We start from the raw sequence: 19,628 nt of genomic DNA on the forward strand, positions 1-19,628 counted from the left end.
ACCCAGTGAGAGCACAGAGCAGATGCACAGTTAGATAACACCCATGACCCCTGCCAATGACCAAAGCCCTTCACTGTGAAATGGATGTCTCAGCAGGCTTTTGATCTTGCCGTCAGGGGCTTAAGGAAGGTGGTGGCGAAGACATTCCAGGGGGGAACAGCACAGGATCAAGCTTTCATACGTTAAAAATAAATAAATAAATAAATAAAACCTTCTTCTTGGCACAGTTTCCGTAATAAGAGCTTGTGTTTATGACTTGGGAAACAGCCAATGGAGCCATGGCGCTTTCTGTGCATTGGTGCAGTTGTTAATGAAAGCCCTGGCAGACACACTCCTATCCTGATGGCTTCTTTCTCCAAGGCCCTCCTGGCAGGCCACAGGACCCAAGTCCCCAGACGGAATCCTGACCTCTGCTGAGCCAGGTGGATTTTCTTTCTCAGGAGTTAACAATGGGGCTGCAGAGGCTGGGCTGGTACTGGCAGAGAAGTTGGCTGCCATAAGGATATATGTGGGATGAGTGTGGGCATGAGGGACTGCTGGCTAGACAGGAACCAGGCAAGTGTGCAAAGAACAGTGGGTGAAGGCATGACCCCAGAGAAACAGATAGAATTCCATTTCTCAGTTCCTGTCCCTGAGGAGCCCAGGGGAGTTCCTGTCCCCAGTGCATCTACCCAGCAACCCTTTTGGCTACTTAACGTCATTGGACAGGATTTCTGTTCTGCATCCAAACAACCTCTGGAATGACTCAGGAAGGTTCTATGACAGGAACTGGAGAGGTGGTTCAGCAGTGAAGAGGGCATCTCTCCATGTAGAGGATGAGCGTGTGGATCCAGCATCCACAGGCACCCACTGTCTGGAGCTATGGCTCCAGGAGATCTGACACAGTTTGCTGGCCTCCACAAGCACTGCATCTATGTACGGGCGTGTGTACATGTGCACACACACACACACACACACACACACACACACACATCATAAAAATAGACCTTTAAAAAGATTTTATAATAACATAGAATAAGTTATAAAGCATACGAAATTTCATACATTCTACATTTACCTCTCAGAAAAAAATATATGTACACACAACGCTGGTTGGAACAAAGAAGCTCTAAACTCAAATGACTAATTTTTTTCAATTTTACATAAAATTATTTTGGTATTCTTGTAATTTCTGAAAGAAACTGTTGGGAAATGATATCAATATTTAACCATGAATGCTCCCATAAATGAGTTCTAAATAAGAGACATCAATAATTAATTATGTATTTATAGTTTTCCTGGAGTCAACACAAATGGTACATTTTCCTAAAATGTTAGAAAATGGTATTTTGTGAACTTACCCATTTGAGTTATTCTATGTTTTTATAAAATGAAGAAAACAGGCTACATTCATTATCTGTTGCTCTCATGCATATCCCCCCCCCCTTTTTTTTTTGGAGCTGAGGATCGAACCCAGGGCCTTGTGCTTGCTAGGCAAGTGCTCTACCACGGAGCTAAATCCCCAACCCCTCTCATGCATATTTTTGCATCAGGTTTTTGTTGTTTGTTTTTGGTAGTCAGGCCGTTGCCCAAGGGCGAAAAATATCACTAGGATGCCCAGAGACCTCAAATACTTTGTATACCCTAGAAAAGGCTAAATGCAGAGTTTACTGAATATCTGTAAGACCCGGAGAACCGCCCCCCCCCCCCCCCCCCCCCCACCTCCGTCAAAGGCAGCTGTCCTTCTGTACTGACCAGCCTTGGTTGCACATCTTGTCATTAGACTTCTTGGATCCATAAAGGACATACCCATGGCACAGTAAGAGTTAAGGCTACCAGGAACCCAGATCAGCTAGCCAACCTCTTCACCTCAGCGACAGTACTTTAGCTAAAGTGGAGAAGGACCTATTTTGGGGTGTCACACTCCTTTGCTGGCCAAGGCAAAGGACTCACCGTGATTCTATTTGATCTGGAGTTGGCTCTTTGAGGTGAGCTAGGAGGGTGTCGAGATCCCCAGACTCTTTCCCCCATACTCAGCAGAGGACCTGACTATGCCAGTGGCTTCAGAGGTCTCTGATCCTCTCCTCTGAACACTGCACAAAGAGAGGTGGTATCTGGAGCCTGCTTCCTCCTCCTCCCAAGAGGCCTGCTCAGAAAGAGCGTGTGTGCGAGTCCTTACCTCCAGAGGGCGTGCCAGCAACTCTCCTGAGGAACTTAACCCACTCCTCCATCTCTACCTGAGAGCTGGCCATGAGGATGTAGGAGTCTTGTCCTATGCGGTTCTGGTCACATGAGGCTGGAGGAAAGAGAAGTACACAGGGAGGCTGTAGAGTGGGAGGAGCCGAGCCAGGGGAAGTGGGGGTGGGGTGGGAGATTGGGGGGTGAGGTGAGGAGGGTGTTGAACCTGATTTCTTAGTTCAGCAAAGCACCGAGAGTCAAGTGTTGTCTAACTTTGCCCAGTGGCCCCCCATCTTGGCCCACTTTACGACTTTAGCCAATGGCATATTTCTATTGACAAGTCACTGAATACAGGGCTTGCAGCCGCCCTGCCTTTGCCAGAGAGCCGCCTCCACAGAGGTCAGAAGCCATTTGCTACTGACAGGAAGAGCAACTGCAGCATTCAGTTCAGCGTTCAAGGAGACTTCTGGTCCCCATGCCCACAACAGATGCTTCCCAAGACCGCCTGAGCTCAGCTGTGGAGATCCGGCAGGGAACAACAGCCCCGGGCAAGAGGGACCGTGGGTACCAGAGTGCCTTTCTCATAGAACTGATGTCTCCCGTCACTGGATGTTGGGGCCACAGAGCCTTGCAGAGGGTGGGATTCCAATGCTTAGTTAAGGGACACACGGAGATTGTCAGGGCCTTGTTTACCGTTCTCACTTTAAACTAAAGAAAGCTTAAATGTATCAAGTGAGCGAAAAGATGGCAGAAAAGACAGAGGACAGGTGGCATGGAAGGGACAGAAAAGTGAGGAAAAGTGACAAAAGAAATGGAGGACAGAAGGGAACCTAACATCTTCCTACACCTCCCCGAGGGCAGAAATCTGCAGAGAAAGAACTTTCTTTAGCTGGTAAAGGTGTTAGAAGGGACGAGCATAACAGTAATCCCTTCGATCACTGGATGCTGTTGAAGCCCCTTCTTCCTACAACGCCATCTGAGAGAGCCCATTCCAACTGTCCTAGGGGCCTAGCCTTGGATTTTCCTGCAGAGAGCAGCTTTCCAACCCCGTTGGTTCTGGCCTCCTGGACTGAGCATTACCACACCTTCCTTTACAGTTTGGGATGAGCTGATTCTAAATCCATCTTGTCATTGCCTCATCTCCATAAAAGCCTTTCTTGTGATATCTCCAGGGGTAAAATTGGAAGAAATAAGTGCTCAGGAAAGAACTAAAAACTACCTGAGTAGCCACAGGGTCCCTTTGAGATGGAGTGGGGAGTCGTGACGTTACCAGCTTACGGTTATTAGGACTGAAGCCCAGAGATGCCAGGTATCTGCCCACTGGGGACCAAACGCCAGGCAAGGCTGCTGCTCTCCTCCTCCCTATGGACGTCCTGATGGGCAGAATCTACCTGGTGTCCTTCTCTTCCATGAGCACACTTAGTCTGCTGCACTGTCAAAATACCTCTTGGTTTACTGGCTCCAGGAACCCCTTTGGTTCTGCCATGAGAAACCCCACTGGGATACATTTCCTCTGGCCACTACCTCTGAATTGCCTCGTCTCCTCACTGATATCCATCCCCATTCTGTCCTCACCCCTATAACTTACATTTTACTCTCAAATGACATGAATTTTAAACATGAGCCATGTCATGCCACTGTACTTAGAACTTCCCAGTGGCTTTCCATACTTCTGGCACAGACGTTCAATTTCTTATAATTGCCAAGAACTACCTATCCAATCCCCTACTCCAAAAGTCATGTCACCCTGACCACATAGTCCACTTGGAATCCTCTGACACACGGAGGCTTGGGGATGTTGCACTGGCCATCCCTGTCCTCGGAAAGGCTTCCTCCAGCCAAACACTTAAGTTTCTCTGTTAGCATCTTCCTAAGTTTACCTCAATCCCACCTTCTCAAGGACACATCCTCTGCCTGCTCCACCATCAATGACAAAGCAACCACCTCCACCCCCCTCAGTCAGAATGTCTTCTCCCCTCTAATTTTCCCATCAGGAGAATGATACAGTTCACCAGGGCTGTTTGGTGTGAGGCTGCATTGTTAGCAGTAGCTGTCTCTGTTCTCCGACCGCCGCCCTCATACAGCACCAGCTCTTAACAGATGCTCGACACACTTGCTGTTGAATGGATGACAGCATCTCCTAAAGTGCAATGTGTGAAGGCTGAATGAGATGTGTTACACAATAGGAGGAGAACCCTACACTTGTTCTCAAGCTAAAGGCCAGGCAGAGAGGGACGCCCTTCCTCAACAGTCGCCTGCTGGAAGTTAAAGGCATAGTAATAAGTACACACTACTGTGTGGCCCTGAACCTGGGGACTGCAGAGAGGGCCTTGATTGGGAATCCTGTTTCTTATGGCAGCATGGCCTTCTGCAAGAGGAGAACTAAGAGATGAACTGAGAATCTTACATAGCTTAGCCTAGGCTGGGTGGAGCCTTGGAAACAACAGTAGGAACAGAGGTTCTGAGTTTAGGATTGCTATATACCCACCTGTGTGTGGGTAGAGGAAGATAGTGTGACAGGAAGAGACAGACAGACAATGAGATAGACAGAAGGAAAGACAGAGACTGAAAGATAGAACAGGGAGAGGGAGAGAGGGGGAGGGAGAGAAGAGCTAGCATCCAGGAGCTCCTGCAGGAGGTGATATATGTGGGCAAGATGATGAAGGACAGCCTCTTCCCTTCCCTCCCAAAGAGCAGTCTTCTAGGATGGTGGTTTATGGGGCAAACCCACAATGCACTTTCAGGGAGCTTTCCATGGAACTTTCTGGGGAGAAAATGCTGTCATTGGGACACACTGTTGTGGGTGGTTGTAGTCCAGGAGTTGCACTGGGAGAGAGATCCTAGAGATATCACAGTTCAGGCGGGAAATTGATGGGGTTTTCCTGGATGGGGAGGAATGACTGGGCTGGTGGGAAGATGTGGCTAGATCTTCAGATTAGAAAACAAGAGAGACGCCATGAAAATCACCTGGACTTCATTTTCCCTTCTCTTTGCTGTAAATTGTCAGCCAACATTAGCATTTTTCTCTGTGTTGTAATTCCCACCAGATGTTCCCAGTACCAAACATCTGCATGGCACTTTCTATATATGAGGCACCATACCAAATGTTTTATCCAGACATCTCCATGTAATCCTCACTGTCCTCATTGTCCTCATCACAGATAAGTCAGAAACACTGGGGAGAAACTAGAGGGGCTGCTATACAGTGAGAGGCATGGTCAGAATTTGGGTGTGGGGAGGTTGGTTCCAGAGAGGGTACTTTACTCCTCTGCCATGCTTCCTTCTCCACCCATGGCTCTTTGGACATGGCTGTCTATGTGAGCAAGAAGGAGAGGTCTAGGAACTTGTGACCTTCCCTGCTGGGATCAGGGCTGTGGCAACCAGACAGCATAGTAGCACTATCATTCCTGGCTGGACAGGGGCAGCCTCAGAGCAAGAGACAGCAGGGAGCCCCAAGGTGGCCGATGCAGGGGTATGTGCTAAATTCCCATTGTTCCTAATATATTCTTCTTGGAGAAGAGGCTCCTTCCAGCATATAGCCCATGTGCACATGGGTGACATCCAGCACCTGTAGTGTTTTAAGTTCTCCAAGGCTAATTCTGTTTCTCATTAGGTCCTGTTGGAACATAAAGGACCACTGAGATTCTACGACCACAACCCATCCAAGCGGCAGTATCACCCAGCTCAACTGGTAGGATTCTGCAATCTGGGTGAGAGAGAACGATGGTGGCTATTCACAGTGAGGGCCCAGAGCCTCATGCTACAACTCCTGGCCCCAGGCACTTCTGAAACACTCATGGATTGCACCAAATGAGCACCCACTTGTCATGGGTGTCCCTTAAGCCAGTTAATCACCTGGGATATGTTCACTAACTATATGAAGAGCCACTATGAGTTCATAGCATGGTTGATTGATGGACTGTCACCTTGACTTCTAGGTATGAGATAGAAATGCAGGCTACCTACCTGGAATAACTTCGAAGACAAATTTCCCAGCTTCTTCGGGATTTGTGGCGATTTCTTTGACTGTACTGCCTGGCAGATACATGGAGCCCTGAAAGACCAAAGGTTATGCTCTTTATGTAGTCAGCCATTTCTTACCTAGGAAGCTGTTAATTTGGGGAAACAAATGAGATGCTAACAGTAGAGTGAGGAGAGCAAGCAGAGCAACGTGGAAGCTGCTTCCAGTTTGAAGGGCATCCCTCTGACTCAGGCCTTGGCCAAGGTGAGTACAATGCTTCAGCTACCTCTTGGGCTTCCCACACTGGAGCCTCACAGCCAGGACGCTCACTTCCACCATTCAGATGTGGTTCAGATTGGGAGCTAAATGACACAGCTGATTTCTCCAGACTTAGTTACTCCTGATTTGTATTCACGTCCCTGAGGTTGAAGGTAGGACATCTAGTCCTGAGTTGTCACTATCCCAAACAGTCTAAAGAAAAACCAGCAACAGTGAACGTGTAAAGGATTAGAAGCTCAAGACATTTCCAAAATGACATCAGAAGCCTGGAAGAAGAGAGATTCCTGAGATCTAGGAATAAAGATGTCTGAGAAAGAAAAGGAAAGAATAAGAAGGAAGAGGAGAGAGGGTGGGGAGGAGGGAGGGAGAGAGGGAGGGAGGAAATGGGAGGAGGGGCTGAGAGGAGGGGGGGGGAGGAGGGAGATGGCGGGAAGGAGCGGAGAAGCTGGAGAGGTGAGGGAACAAGACCTCGGGAGGTGAATTAGCTGGAAAACAATGACTTGAACATTGGACAGTGAGAATCCAGAATTCCTGATCAGGACTTCCTAACCAGACTTGGCTCAAAGAAGCAAGAGACTTCAAGTCACTCACACTGGCCATCAACACGCCCTGCAGCTCTTCCCTCTCCCTGTGCAGGGAGACCCTTAGACGCCATAAGCAAACAGGTGGTGACTAGAGGAAGACAGCCCTGGGGGTAGAGGTGGGGCAGTGGGGAGAGAGCTGTGTAACCACTATCACTAACTCTGCTGCTTGACCTGGGTGGCTTCTGAGTGGAGATGGGGCAGAGGCAGAGTGCATGGCTCCTGAGAGCAGATCGAGGCACATTCAAAAGCTGTGTGAGCCAGCTGCTAAGCCTTCCCTGGAACTTACACTATATGAGCGCTTGGTAAATGACCTAGTATTCAGAAGAGCAATGTGGGGCTGGAGAGATGGCTCGGCAGTTAGGAGGACTGGCTGCTTCTCTTCTCAAAGACCCGATTTGGGTTCCCAGCACTGTGGCCCACAACTTCTCCAGGGAATTTGACATCTCAGACCTCCTTGGACACCTGCACTCACATGCACATACCTGCCCCCAGCCCGCCCATTAAACATTAAAAAGGAGTGATTTTTTTTTTTTTTTTTTTTTTGAGCTGAGGAACGAACCCAGAGCCTTGCACTTGCTAGGCAAGCGCTCTACCACTAAGCTAAATCCCCAACCCTAGAAGTGATCTTTATTTGAATGAGATGTTGGAGATTGCAGGAAGGTTGTAGGACAGCCACCAACTATGGTTTGGGATATACTGTGACCATCAGTTAGATTTCCAACAGTAAGAAATTCTTTTTTTCTAATTTCAGAATATTTGCCAGGAGGTGGTGGCACACGCCTTTGATACCAGCACTCGGGAGGCAGAGGCAGATATATCTCTGTAAGTTCAAGGCCAGCCTGGTCTCCAGACAGAGTTCTAGGACAGCCAGAGCTACACAGAGAAACTATGTCATTAAACAACAACCAAAAAGTAGTATATATTTCAGAATGTTTGTACAATACATTATTCACCATGATCATTGGCTACATTCTAGAATAACAGTCAACACTAAAGAACAATAGTTGTGACATGTTGCCACGTTTCTTAAATGATATCCTTATTTCACACATACGGAACAACTTCCCAAGTGTCGGGAATGCTCAATTTGGGCAGCTATTACTTGATGGGATTGTGAATAATTTTTCACTTGTATTTTTCCGGTGATCTAAACTTCCTCGTGTACAAGTGCAGCTTTTTGCAATCAAATATGCAGAGCAGCACACAGTAAAATATATCCTTTATAAGGAATAACCATTCTTTCCCTACAATTTGTATTTTTAGATCTGAAAGGAGTGTGTTATTTTTACCAGCTGTTTCTTTATGTCAGCTGCCTGGTGGGGGTTGTGTGGTTTCCTCCCTTGGCCTTTTGGTCTGATTACTATATTCACAGATTTCATAATAAACTGTCCTTGAGGGCCGAGAACATAATTGCCTACTCATCCTCGGTCAATTGAATCACGAGAAGCCGTGGGTTTCTCACGTGGAGAAGAAGCCAGGACTCACACGTGACTACCCTTGTCTCTAGTTTGTTTTTACAGAGCAGGTTTTCATGTGGGCTTCATACTGTGAGATCACGCGACAAACACAGGCCAGGCAGTATTGTCTCGTTATAAATAAGAAAGGAGGATCCAGAAAAGGTAGCCATAACTGCGGAGCCACGGCAAGAGCGCAGTGCTCCATGGGAGGCACCTTCCCCTTTCCACTCGAGACGGCCACTACCCAGCAGCCCTTTCGGTGGGCTTGGGGGTGGCCGAAGCGGTTGCCTCCCAGAGGATTCTCACATCACCCCGATGCACCAGCCACCGTGATCTTGTCCTGTGTTTGCCAGACTTGATAAGATCTGTGTTGCTCATAAAGAACAGGAAGTCCAGTCACCACACTCAGAGGTCCTCAAAAGCCGGTGAGGCGGAGTCTCTGTGACTGTTTCATTTTGGTTCCACCCATCTGCTTGTCTGTTCACCTGCTTAACCACCCCCGATATCCAAATGTGACTTGTCTTTACCTTCCTAATTTTGGGAGTCTATTTTCTCTAATAAGTTCTAGTAAAGCCCTTCCACCCTGCTTCCGTTACCACAGATACGAATTCCTGGTGGGTATGCAGCAGTCTTTGGTGCTAGGGACCTTAGTTTTATACTCGGGAACCCATAGTCGTGGCTAGTGGTGGCCTGTCACACTCTCACTTCCCATTATGAACATCAGAACAGAGGGGACAGGGAGAAGAGACCGGCCTGGGGCTGAGGATCACAGCTGGCTTGCAGATAACCTCACACTCAAGTGTGATGCTGTCCTTCTGCTCCTATATACCCTGAATCTGATGGCTGAACTTCAGCCCACAGCCCTCTCTGACATTCCTAGCACTGTGACTGCTGTTTATGTTACCTGTGCTCCCTACCCAAACTTCAGTCTGTTTTAGGACACACAGCACCATCTGTGTTTACAGCCAGCTGAAGACTGAGATCCCTCTGTTCAGGATCCTGCAGTGGCTCTCCATGACACTCGGTGTAAAAGGCCAGTCTTTGCAGTGACACTCACAACCTGCCCCCTAAACCCACACCCCTGCCCTCACTTCTCTGACCTCTTCCCCTCCAGTTCTCAGCACTGGTCCTGACACTTCTCTGACCTCGTCCCCTCTGGTACTCAGAACTGGGTCTGTTCCTGCCACCCGGAACCCCTGGTGCTTCCTACACAGGTCACCTACAGCTCCTCTGGTCTGTGTGTGGCCATTCTTCTGCCCAGGAGGCCCCTGTCCCAGAGACCCACCTGGCACCGCCTCTCCTTAGCATTGCCACCACCTGCATGACATCAGTCTGCACTCCTGTCCCATTAAAGACCGCAACATGTCTCCCAAACTTCCCTCTCACCTTCTTCCCCTCTCATAACTCATCCTTTTTCTGACAACTCCATGTTTCCCTTATCTGTTGGGATTATTTGCTGCTCCATTCAGCAGGTATTTCCCCCACTTTCCTCACTGATTTACTTCACATGTCTCTGGCGGTAACTGGTGTGGGAATATTTATGCATGAATGCATAAGGCATTAAATACAATAGTTGTCCAAGACATAGTTATTGAACAACGACAACAACAGAGTCCCAGATTAGTTCTTTTGAGCTGCTATGATGGGTTCCCAACTCAGTGCCACCGTTACGGTGTGAGACTGGACTTGGGGTGCCCTAGGAACCCTTTTGTGCTAGTGGGAATGTTTCTGCCATCTTCACACTCTGGGCATCTAGAGAAAGTCTATGACGAGGCAGCAGCAACACCCAGCTGGAGGTGTCTGGCCCCAGTGAGGAGGCCTAGAGGAGTCAAAGCATCCAGTGGGCCCGGCCCAGCTCCTCCGCACCTGAAGCAAGGACACACACCCAGCAGGTACCTGTGGCTTGGAGTCCTCCTCGTCCTTGTAGTAGTAGAGCTGCTGAGCTCTCAGCACGAAGTACCGCTGCTGCCAGTTTTTCACGATGGACCTCTGCTTCTTCAGCCAGCCCATCTTAATCGGCCTTTCCAGAGGGTTGGGGGTGCTTGGTGGATGAAAGGCCGCCATCTGCTCCCCAGTCATCACGCTCCTTGACCGAGCTATAGAGAGGAACAGACAGGCGGGCTGACTGAGGGACATGAAGCAGGGAGTCAAGAGTGGGGTGGGGGTGGGCTGAGAGGAAGCCCTGCTGTCCCCCACACCCCAGAGAGGAGCGGGGGGGGGGGGCTCCTCCTGAAAGGAGCCCAATCGACCAGCGCCTGCAGTCCAGCTGCCTCCGGCCCTGTGAGCTGCAAAGCGGAGATTGGCTGGGGCCTCTGAAGAGGAAGTGGCCACAGCATCTGACAGAAGGTGCTTCCTTTTCCTGCGTGGGAGTTTCTGACAGAGGACAAAATAATGCCCTGCTCTGTGTCCAGAGTAAGGCCCACACAGCTGCACAGACCACCGGAAGCTGTCCACTTTTCTTCCATGGCCCTTCTGAGGGGCCAGCCTGTAGCTTGGACCCCACTGCCCCACGCTGTCTCCCCCTGCCAGCCCCCGAGGACTTGGCACCTCCTGAAGTTTCTGGTCAAGAGTCATCATGTACCCTCCAGTGCCCGCCCACTGTGTTTACATCACTTGGCTGGGCCAAGGGCTTTGGTTGGCACATTTGTCCTTATGCTTCTGGTCAGATGGTCATCACTAACAGAAGCAGAAGTGGGGCTTGAAGATGAGCTCCTCTGCCCACTGCATGCTATCCTTGGCTTCTGGCTTCCTACAGAGCTCTGCCTGTCATCTGATCGGGTTCTAACCTGTGCCTCCATGGTGACTCCCACCCAGAACAACTATCTCCTTCCTTCCTGTCCCTCCAAAGTGACCCAGTCACTCTGCTGGCTTCTAGCCAACCCTTTCTTCTAACATCTGCCTTTTTCTCCTCCAGCCACTCAAAGCCACGGCGTGGTGCTGATGTTCTGGACACCAGTGTCTGGGCTCCGCTCTGCCGCTGAAGCACATCTCTAGCTCTTTGCTTCTTTAGTTAGCATTGGTTTATCCCCAAGACACTAATCATATGGCTAAGTTAGTGCGTCTATACCATCCCTTTCCCTTGCCTGGCCAGAGAACTGACCCCTCTGCTTTTGACTGGCACTTCTCCAAGCCCCAGTCCACTCCCGTACTAGTTAAACCGGGTTGTTGATAGTCCTTACGATGTACAGTTGCGAAGATTAAACAAACAAACCACCCAGCACACAGTTAAGCAGATGCCGCTCTTAAGAGCGTCCTCAGTCTCTCTCACGTCAAGCTTCAACCCTGCTGATTTTACTCATTCCCATCTTTAGTGCATTTAACTGCAAACTTCTCCCTGTGGTATTTGATTTCTGCTTACCTGCCTCCTTCTAGGCATCATGGTTCTCAGCCTTCACTCATTCATGTTCACGGCATCCTCCTAAGTACCAGAACTTGACACAGAAATGGCAGTCTTTGCTCCGGCGGTATCAAAACCCACCACCTCTACAGTGCAGAGTGCTACGGTGCTGTGTGCACAGAGCTCTGCTTAACTAGGCCCTTCAACCCTGCACTCACTCTGTGTTCCTATTATTCCTTAACTCCCACTAGGGAACTGGAGGAGTTGTAACACATGCTTGATTAGGCCTTCTGTTGGACAGCCATCAACACGGAAGAGTGCACAGTCAGGGGGTGTGGAGATAACTTTTCAGCTTGATGCCCATTTGGTTTGTAAAGAGATTGCTTTATATCAGTGTGCTTTGATACCCTGACCAAAAAACAAACAAACAAACAAAACAACAACAATAACAACAAGAAGCTTTGTTCCAAGTGTTTTTCCCAGCTGACTACTCATTCCCAGAGTCTGTCACTGGCACTGATCAAAGGAACCATCAGGGCAGTGAGATGATGAACAGGCACTGGCCATGGAGCAATGAGGAGGAGTGGACCTGAGTGAAGGACTGAGGCCTCTGTGCAGCATTGTATCTTTCTGTGTGGGAGTGTATCTTGAAAAGACTCATCTGTACCAGAAAGAAGGCACACATGGGCAAAAGTGAAAGTGTCCTTCACACACAAAGCTTTTGAAGAGGATGGAAGAGGGAGGCGAAGCGTATTCTCTTCTGCTGTAATGGCCTCAGTGTAAGCCATTCCAGGGCAACTCTGATGACCACCCACCTAAAGCAACATCAGATATGGAAGAGGACCTCTTTCTTGCAGCAGAGTGATGAGGAGCCTCCATAGGACCAAATGAAACCAACACAGAAAAGGAAGAAATTGGACAAAGGCCACATGGTATCCATGAGGACTTGGGTCTCTTGAGTCACTCCCATAACCCCACAGACCTTATTAGAATCACTTCTAGAAGCAAGGAAAGTGGAAGATCTCAGAAGCATCCAGAAATGGGACAAGGGTCTGAAGAAACCAGAAAGATTCCGTGGATTGGAGGGAATTTGATGAACATGGAACCTAGTGGGTTAGGTATTCTTTTATAATTCAGTTCTGGGGGAACATAATTCTTTAGGGTGAAAAACAGTAACCAAGACAAAAATCATCACCCCTAAAAACATCTGTGCCCTGAAGAATGGCCTGGGAGAGGCAGGAGGAGGAGGAGGTGTGAATGCCTGGTGTTCTTAAATATGGCCCAAAGAGGACACGATAGCCATGAAACAGGAAGACAGCACGACACCAAGATGTGGCCTAGAAAGATACCTCTCACCATCTGAACAGCCAGTATGTCTTAAGTGCATACTGATCCAATAATATGTCCAGGGTCACCCATTCCAAGTTAGAGCATGTGGACAGATCTGTACACAATCTTCACAGCTGGAAGTCAAGCCCAGTATTGGGAGACAGTGATGGCGCAGTGAGCCAGCAACTGAGCAGAGCAGCTTCCTGCCCCATCTCAGCCTCTAGCCACCAGGCAGGCCTCTTGGGGATGATGCAAGTACGAGAGAAGCAGCCTGGCGGGTCTTGGCTTTGACTAACATTCTTTGTTACTTCTTTGGACAGCCCCTCTTTGTAGGTGATCTGCTACTGTCAATGGTTAATTCCTCGTAATAAACATGGTCATGGTGACAAACTTTGCTGTGAGCTGGTCTTCACACCCATGGTAAGTGTTCCCCTCAGGGAGGAGGTATGAACTAGGTAGGCATGGGCTACGGAGCAGGCTACAGGGGACAAGGGAAGGAGAGTAAGGCTGCAACTGCTCAGTGTTTATAGAATTCCCTGCAAGAACAGGGTGAGAGTTTCAATGAGGCCAGAAACCCAGTAAAGAGAAGACCAAACCCCCAGCTAGCACTGTGCTAGACAACACAGCAGTCGCCATAAGTGGCTGGAGACAGTTACATGTGTTAGGGTAAATAGAACTAAGTAAAAACACATTTCCATCAGCCATATTTCAAGTACTCAGTAGCCAATGGACTACTGGGCCCAGAGAAGTGGCCCTTAGGTGTAGAGTGAGGCTTCAACCTTCTTCTGAGAGGGAAAAGGGGAGCCATTTCATGCCGCCGAGCAAGGGGAGACCATAACAAAACATAATAAGTGTTATGCAATTAGATTGTCCATGCTGAATTTTAGTGTGCACCGAGAGAAGAGAAACAGGAGGTGTGTGCACTCAGGGTTTTCTTTCTGCACAGAAGTTAACTTATTTTTGCCCCAAGTTGTAACAAGAGAAAATTAAAGAAGGAAGTATGAGCAGAGAAGTTGCCTCGGAAACACTGCCACTTCCTCTTCATCTCCCATCTGCTGACCCACTGACCTGAAAAATAACCACAAACTTTCTTAGGCCCACCTTTGAAGTATCTCTACCACGAGCTCTCCAGTCACCCGCGTCGGCTCTGCTTTAGGGGGCAGGAAGGAGGTTCAGCAGGATTTAAAGCTGGGAGGGCCTGTGGCTGTTTTCTCACCACGATCTGTCATCACTATGGAAACCCGTCTGAATGAACTGGAAAGGGGAGGAGAATTCCCACAGCTTCCCTCGAGACTGCTCTGTTGGGTTACAGACCCCTCACCCGGCTGCCGACAGGCACCAGGGAAATTCTCAAGTTCACCGAATGGCCAATCAAACTCGCCACCCTCCTGCTTCGCATCACCTGCCATTCCTGTCTTGTGCTCACGAACATACCCCAGCCTGCCTGCCTTCTCTGGCCTCCATAACTGGTGTCCCATGACTGTCTCTATGACTGACCCAATAGGCTATGGCTCCACTCAGCACTGATGCGATTGCTGATGCTGTGACCCTTCTTAAGCACAGACTTAAGTGTGTCTCCTGACTACAAATCTCCCATGAACCACAACACCTCTCTCCTAGAGAGAGACCTGTCCATAGACCTGGGGTCTTTGTGCCTTTCTACATATTTTCTGTTCTCCCCACACATCCAACCTGCAGGATGGTATGCTCCTTGCATGGATTTCCTCTTAAAAAGTTCTTGCCTATCCTTCAAGACTCATATCAGGCCACATCTCCATGACCCAGGAGCTAAACCTGGCAGTTTTCCAGCCCTGTCCCCTCTTCGCCGGGGACCTGGATGTGGAGCAGCATTTGTTACCCTGCCTGGTAGTTCTCACACCCTGTCTCCCTCTCCACTTGCAGGATAAGAGGACAAGGATGCTGCCTCTGTGCTCGTCCTTGCTCATCCTGGTTCCCGATGAAGAACAGGCAGGAGGAGGTGGAGAGGTACACAGGCCTCTGTCACAGTGGCCATGGCCGAGTCTCCATCTAACCTACTCTATGACATGTTTCTTCTTTCATGAGATTGTAAGCCTCAGGGGCACTTGGGATGTGGTTAACCTATAAGAGTTTAACAATGATACTGGACATATCTCAGCTAGTGCCTATCTTTAAAACATAAGACTTGACCAGCACTCAGGAGGCAGAGGCTGGCCGATCTTTGTGACTTCGAAAAAAAAAAAAAGAAGAAGAAGAAAAGAAGCTGGTGCTGTGAACACTGTTATTGTGAATGTGTAGTTAATTGAATGTTAAGCGCGATGGCGGACTAGCAGAGTAAAGGGCAAAAGCGGGAGAGAGCCGAAGTGGGAGACTAGCAGGATGCCACACAGTATCCAGGTGTAACAGATGGGCCTGGATTAGGAAGGTGCTGGTGGAGAGGACACACTATGAATTACAACTGAGAGTGGATGGACGGACTGAGTACAGAACGAACAAGGAGGAGCCCTGAATCTCTGAGGCTTGGGGTTTGCAAAGCTCAGGAAAGCTAGCCTTCCCACTGCTCAGACAGCACACGTTGCTGAACCCTTGATGAGCTTCAGGACAGTGTCAGACCCTAAACCATGGACCTCCCTGCCTCAAGAAACCCTCAGAGCCCCCAAGACCCATTTGCAGGGACAAGGTGGAGAGGGGGTTAGAGGACACCTCAGAGTTCTGGGTTTTAACAGGTAAGGGTCTGGATCAAAAGAGGCTGGAAGGAAGAATGTAACTAACATGGAAACCTCACATCAGAAAAACGAAGCAGTGGATCTTCAGAAGTCAGTGGGGCTGCACACAGCAGCAGCTGGCCCAGAGGGGAGCAGCCACCACCGAAGGCTAGAGATACAATCCTCCGTACCAGAGGAGCATGTGCTGCTGCCCTCAGGACACGTGAGAGTGCCACACGGTGAGAGTGCCACAAAGTAAGAGTGCCACACGGTGAGAGTGCTGTGCAATGTGAGTGCCACACGGTGAGTGCCACACGGTAAGAGTGCCACACGGTGAGTGCCACAGGGTAAGAGTGCCACAAAATAAGAGTGCCACAAAGTAAGAGTGCCACACGGTAAGAGTGCCACACGGTAAGAGTGCTGTGCAATGTGAGTGCCACACGGTGAGTGCCACACGGTAAGAGTGCCACATGGTAAGAGTGCCACATGGTAAGAGTGCCACACGGTGAGTGCCACACAGTGAGTGCCACATGGTGACAGTGCCACACAATGAGAGTGTCACACAGTGAGTGCCATATAGCCTAGAAGAGGTCTGGCCAGCACAGTCCTTGGTGAGTATTTAGTGAATGTATGAAATAAGCATTTTAGGAGCGCTGACAGCTATCATCAAGGAGCTTCATATTTGTAAGAGATAATGGCAAATTGTCCTATTTGTGGAACTTCTAGGTATGTTCACTTGCACCAGTGCAGGCAGTGGCTGTACAAGGAATGATGTCTATTCCAGGGATAAGAAACCGCCAGTTACTTAATACATATCATGTACTTACACCTACCTGCTTTGGTGCAGGACTCCATATGTCTCCATTACTTCCATGCCCACACCAGCTCTTCATTACGAAGTACCTGAATTCGACCTCCATTTTAAGTACAAGGGTGTCTGAAGTCCAGAGAGCTGAAGCAATTATCTCCAGCTAGTGGAAATCTGATTTTAAAACCAACTGTCCATGCTCTGGCCAAGAGACCCAGAAAGGAGCAGCATCCTGTGGTGAAGAGAGCTGCCCACATCACCAAGCAAGGTGGTTCTAGGGTAAGAAAGTGTGCCGAGGACAGAGACAACGGTGCTTCATCTGGGCAGGCGCAAAGCCCTGAGGACCGACCACAGGAAGCTCCTGGTCTTTGTGACCCTCTGCTTCATAACAGGACATCGGGAGCTGAGTAATGTACCCAGAACAGAGACCGTTCGCTTTCCAGTTCTGAAGGCTGCTCGTGGCCCCAGCCTTTGAGCTACAATGTCCCATGGAGAGAGGGCTAGAGGAAGGAGCAGGAAATAAGAGTCACTTTGTAACAGCCTATTCCCTAGATAAAGGCATCCTCCACTCATGAGGAGAGTCTGTGACAACCACCTCTTGTGAGGCTCCACCTCCAAACACAGCTGCACTGCAGACTGAATCCCCAATATGTGAACTTGGGGGACAGACTCAAGCCATAGGACACCCACCTGGCCCCACTCAAGTTGCCTCAAGCCTTGCATATAAACAACCTCATGTTTCTGCTTCCGCCCAGCGCATCATCGGTGACACTCATCGGGCCTTGAAGAAACGCTGACAGAGAACGGTGCTGAAACCTCAAACGTGCCACCAGGCTTTGTTGACACCACCCGGAAGATGGACATATTAGGTAATCCTGCTGCGTCTCACCAGCTCACTGCCCACGCTCATTGGAAGACCATATGCTAATTGACACCTAGTGTGGGCATGGAATGGGAAGGAGAGTGCTGAGATAGCCCAGCTCCACCCTAGGCAGAGGGAGCTGCTGAGGTACCCTCAGAGCAGCAAAGTCATCGCTAGCTCCTGCTGCAAACAACCAACGAAGTAATCTCAATTCTGTCTTCACTTGGGTATGAAGAATATCACCACTTAACACGGACAACAGGCTGTGACCCTGGTGGCAGCAGAGAGACTCTGAAATGACACTTGAAATTTCCCTGAACACTCACGTCTGGAAACAAACAGATTTATGGAACACCCAGAATTGTCCCCTGAATGCCTGCCTTTGCTGCCCAGGATTGGAGGGCATTTTGTGTTCTACATCTGATGGAAATGCCTTTCATGTTAGTTAGATGACCGTGACTACTGCAGAGGAGAGCCCACCTTGGAAAGGATTATTGTATAGATAATGAGGACTACTGCAGAGCAGACACAGATGTTGTCTCAGTAGTAACAAGAGCAGTACTGACAGAGAATGGAAGTGGTGTGTGTGTGTGTGTGTGTGTGTGTGTGTGTGTGTGTGTGTGTGTGTGTGTGTGTTGTAGAAGGGCAGGGAGCAGGAGAGAGGGGTGGGGATTAGAAGGGCCTGGATTTCTGCTGCTTTTTATTTATTCAGCAGCCCTAGAAACCCAGGCTAGGAACCAGCCTCAGGCTCAAAAGATTTCCTGCCCTCAGGAAAATTCTCCTAGTCTGGGGTACCTCTCTGGAAACCCTTGTGGTGCTCACATTTTGGGGCTTTTGTGGTTCCTAGGACCATAGAGTGCCATTGCCTCTCTTGGGTCCATGTGTGTCTCCATCAGTTGCTACGGCTCCCTAGCTTGCTCTCTCTTTCTCTCTCTGCCCGTCTCTGCATAACAGGAAACCAAGTGTAATAACAAGAAGTTTTGCAGAGTTGTGAGTACTTCCTACTAAGCAAGGCCTCTTCCTCAGTGCAGACACTAGGAGAGATTTGGCAATGGGTAGCAAAAGAGCCCTTGAAGAGAAGGCAGCTGTATCTCTGGCTGTCTAGAAGTTACCTGCCTCCCCAGGTAGGAGTGTGAGCAAGAATGCTCCATATCTACGGGACTGTGGGATAATGAGAGCTGTGAGCTACCCAGAGACAAGAGTTAAATTAAGAGTTAAGCCCTTCTCCCCCAAATCAAAACTAGTCATTTTAGGTAAGGATTTTGCTTTATTATCTACTAACGTTCATAAATAAATAGTGTGTTAGGGTGCTTGAAGTCTCTGCATTTTTTTTCTTGCATGTGAGGGCCCTACCTTCCACAGACACAGTCCCTCCAGGAAAACAATACTCCAGACACATCAAGACCTGAGTCTTGGGGGCCACAGGCCTTTGTCCTTCCTCAGACTTTGCTCTAGGTGGCTCCTGGGGCCACTGGACTTTGGGAAGAATACTTTCTGCCTTGAACCTTACCCAGTATATAAACAACCATTGGGGTGTGATGGCCAGTAACACGGCATGATAAAAGGATCCCATATCTCATTAGAAATTAAACTAATTCATGTATGATCAGAAGGCTGCTTGGTGTTGTTAAGCATGGTCAAAGCAATGTGGTTAGGAAAGAAAATATCCATATTTTAAAGGATATTTACTTCAGCATGAAGCAAAGGGTTACATTGTGTGTGGAATTTGCCTTAAAACATCTCAGCAAAGAAGAAAAAAGGGATAGATTCAAAGGTGACAACCTCAATAAACGTTGAATTTCAGAAACTGGATATACAGGAGTGTATGTGGGGAAACACACTCACTCTTCAAGGTCCCATTACCCTCTCCTCCATCCCACAGCAATCAGCCATTGCTGTGAGCTTCATCTTGGCTATTCCTCCAAGTCGGCATTTCCAGACCTGATGGTTACTACTACTCATCCTGGAATCAGTAAGACTACCCAGATGTCACATTAAACAGGTCACCTTTCCCTCAGATGGACCTGCCCCCACACCTCTACCTATCATTTAATCGGATAATGAATGGGAGCACTGAGCTGCTGGAGCTGCTGGTAATGAATGGCAGCACTGAGCTGCTGGAGCTGCTGGTAATGAATGGCAGCACTGAGCTGCTGGAGCTGCTGGTAAT

General features: G+C 48.9%; 1 protein-coding gene across 3 annotated transcripts in view; it reads right to left on the reverse strand.

The window, feature by feature from the left end:
• Positions 1-19,628, reverse strand: part of Arhgap25 (Rho GTPase activating protein 25) — a 77,398-nt gene that overhangs the window by 31,498 nt on the left and 26,272 nt on the right. For 2 of the 3 annotated variants that reach the window (XM_036181504.1, XM_036181503.1), the window contains exons 2-4: positions 10,335-10,534; positions 6,124-6,211; positions 2,159-2,275 (exon numbers count right to left, since the gene is read on the reverse strand). In XM_036181504.1, the coding sequence (XP_036037397.1) occupies positions 2,159-2,275; positions 6,124-6,211; positions 10,335-10,534 (405 nt within the window). Of the gene's footprint in view, positions 1-2,158; positions 2,276-6,123; positions 6,212-10,334; positions 10,535-16,621; positions 16,681-19,628 lie in introns of those variants that run through there. The other variant, XM_036181502.1, reaches the window with a different exon arrangement.

This window comes from Onychomys torridus, chromosome 3 (assembly GCF_903995425.1).
Source record: "Onychomys torridus chromosome 3, mOncTor1.1, whole genome shotgun sequence".
Classification (NCBI taxonomy): Eukaryota; Metazoa; Chordata; class Mammalia; order Rodentia; family Cricetidae; genus Onychomys; species Onychomys torridus.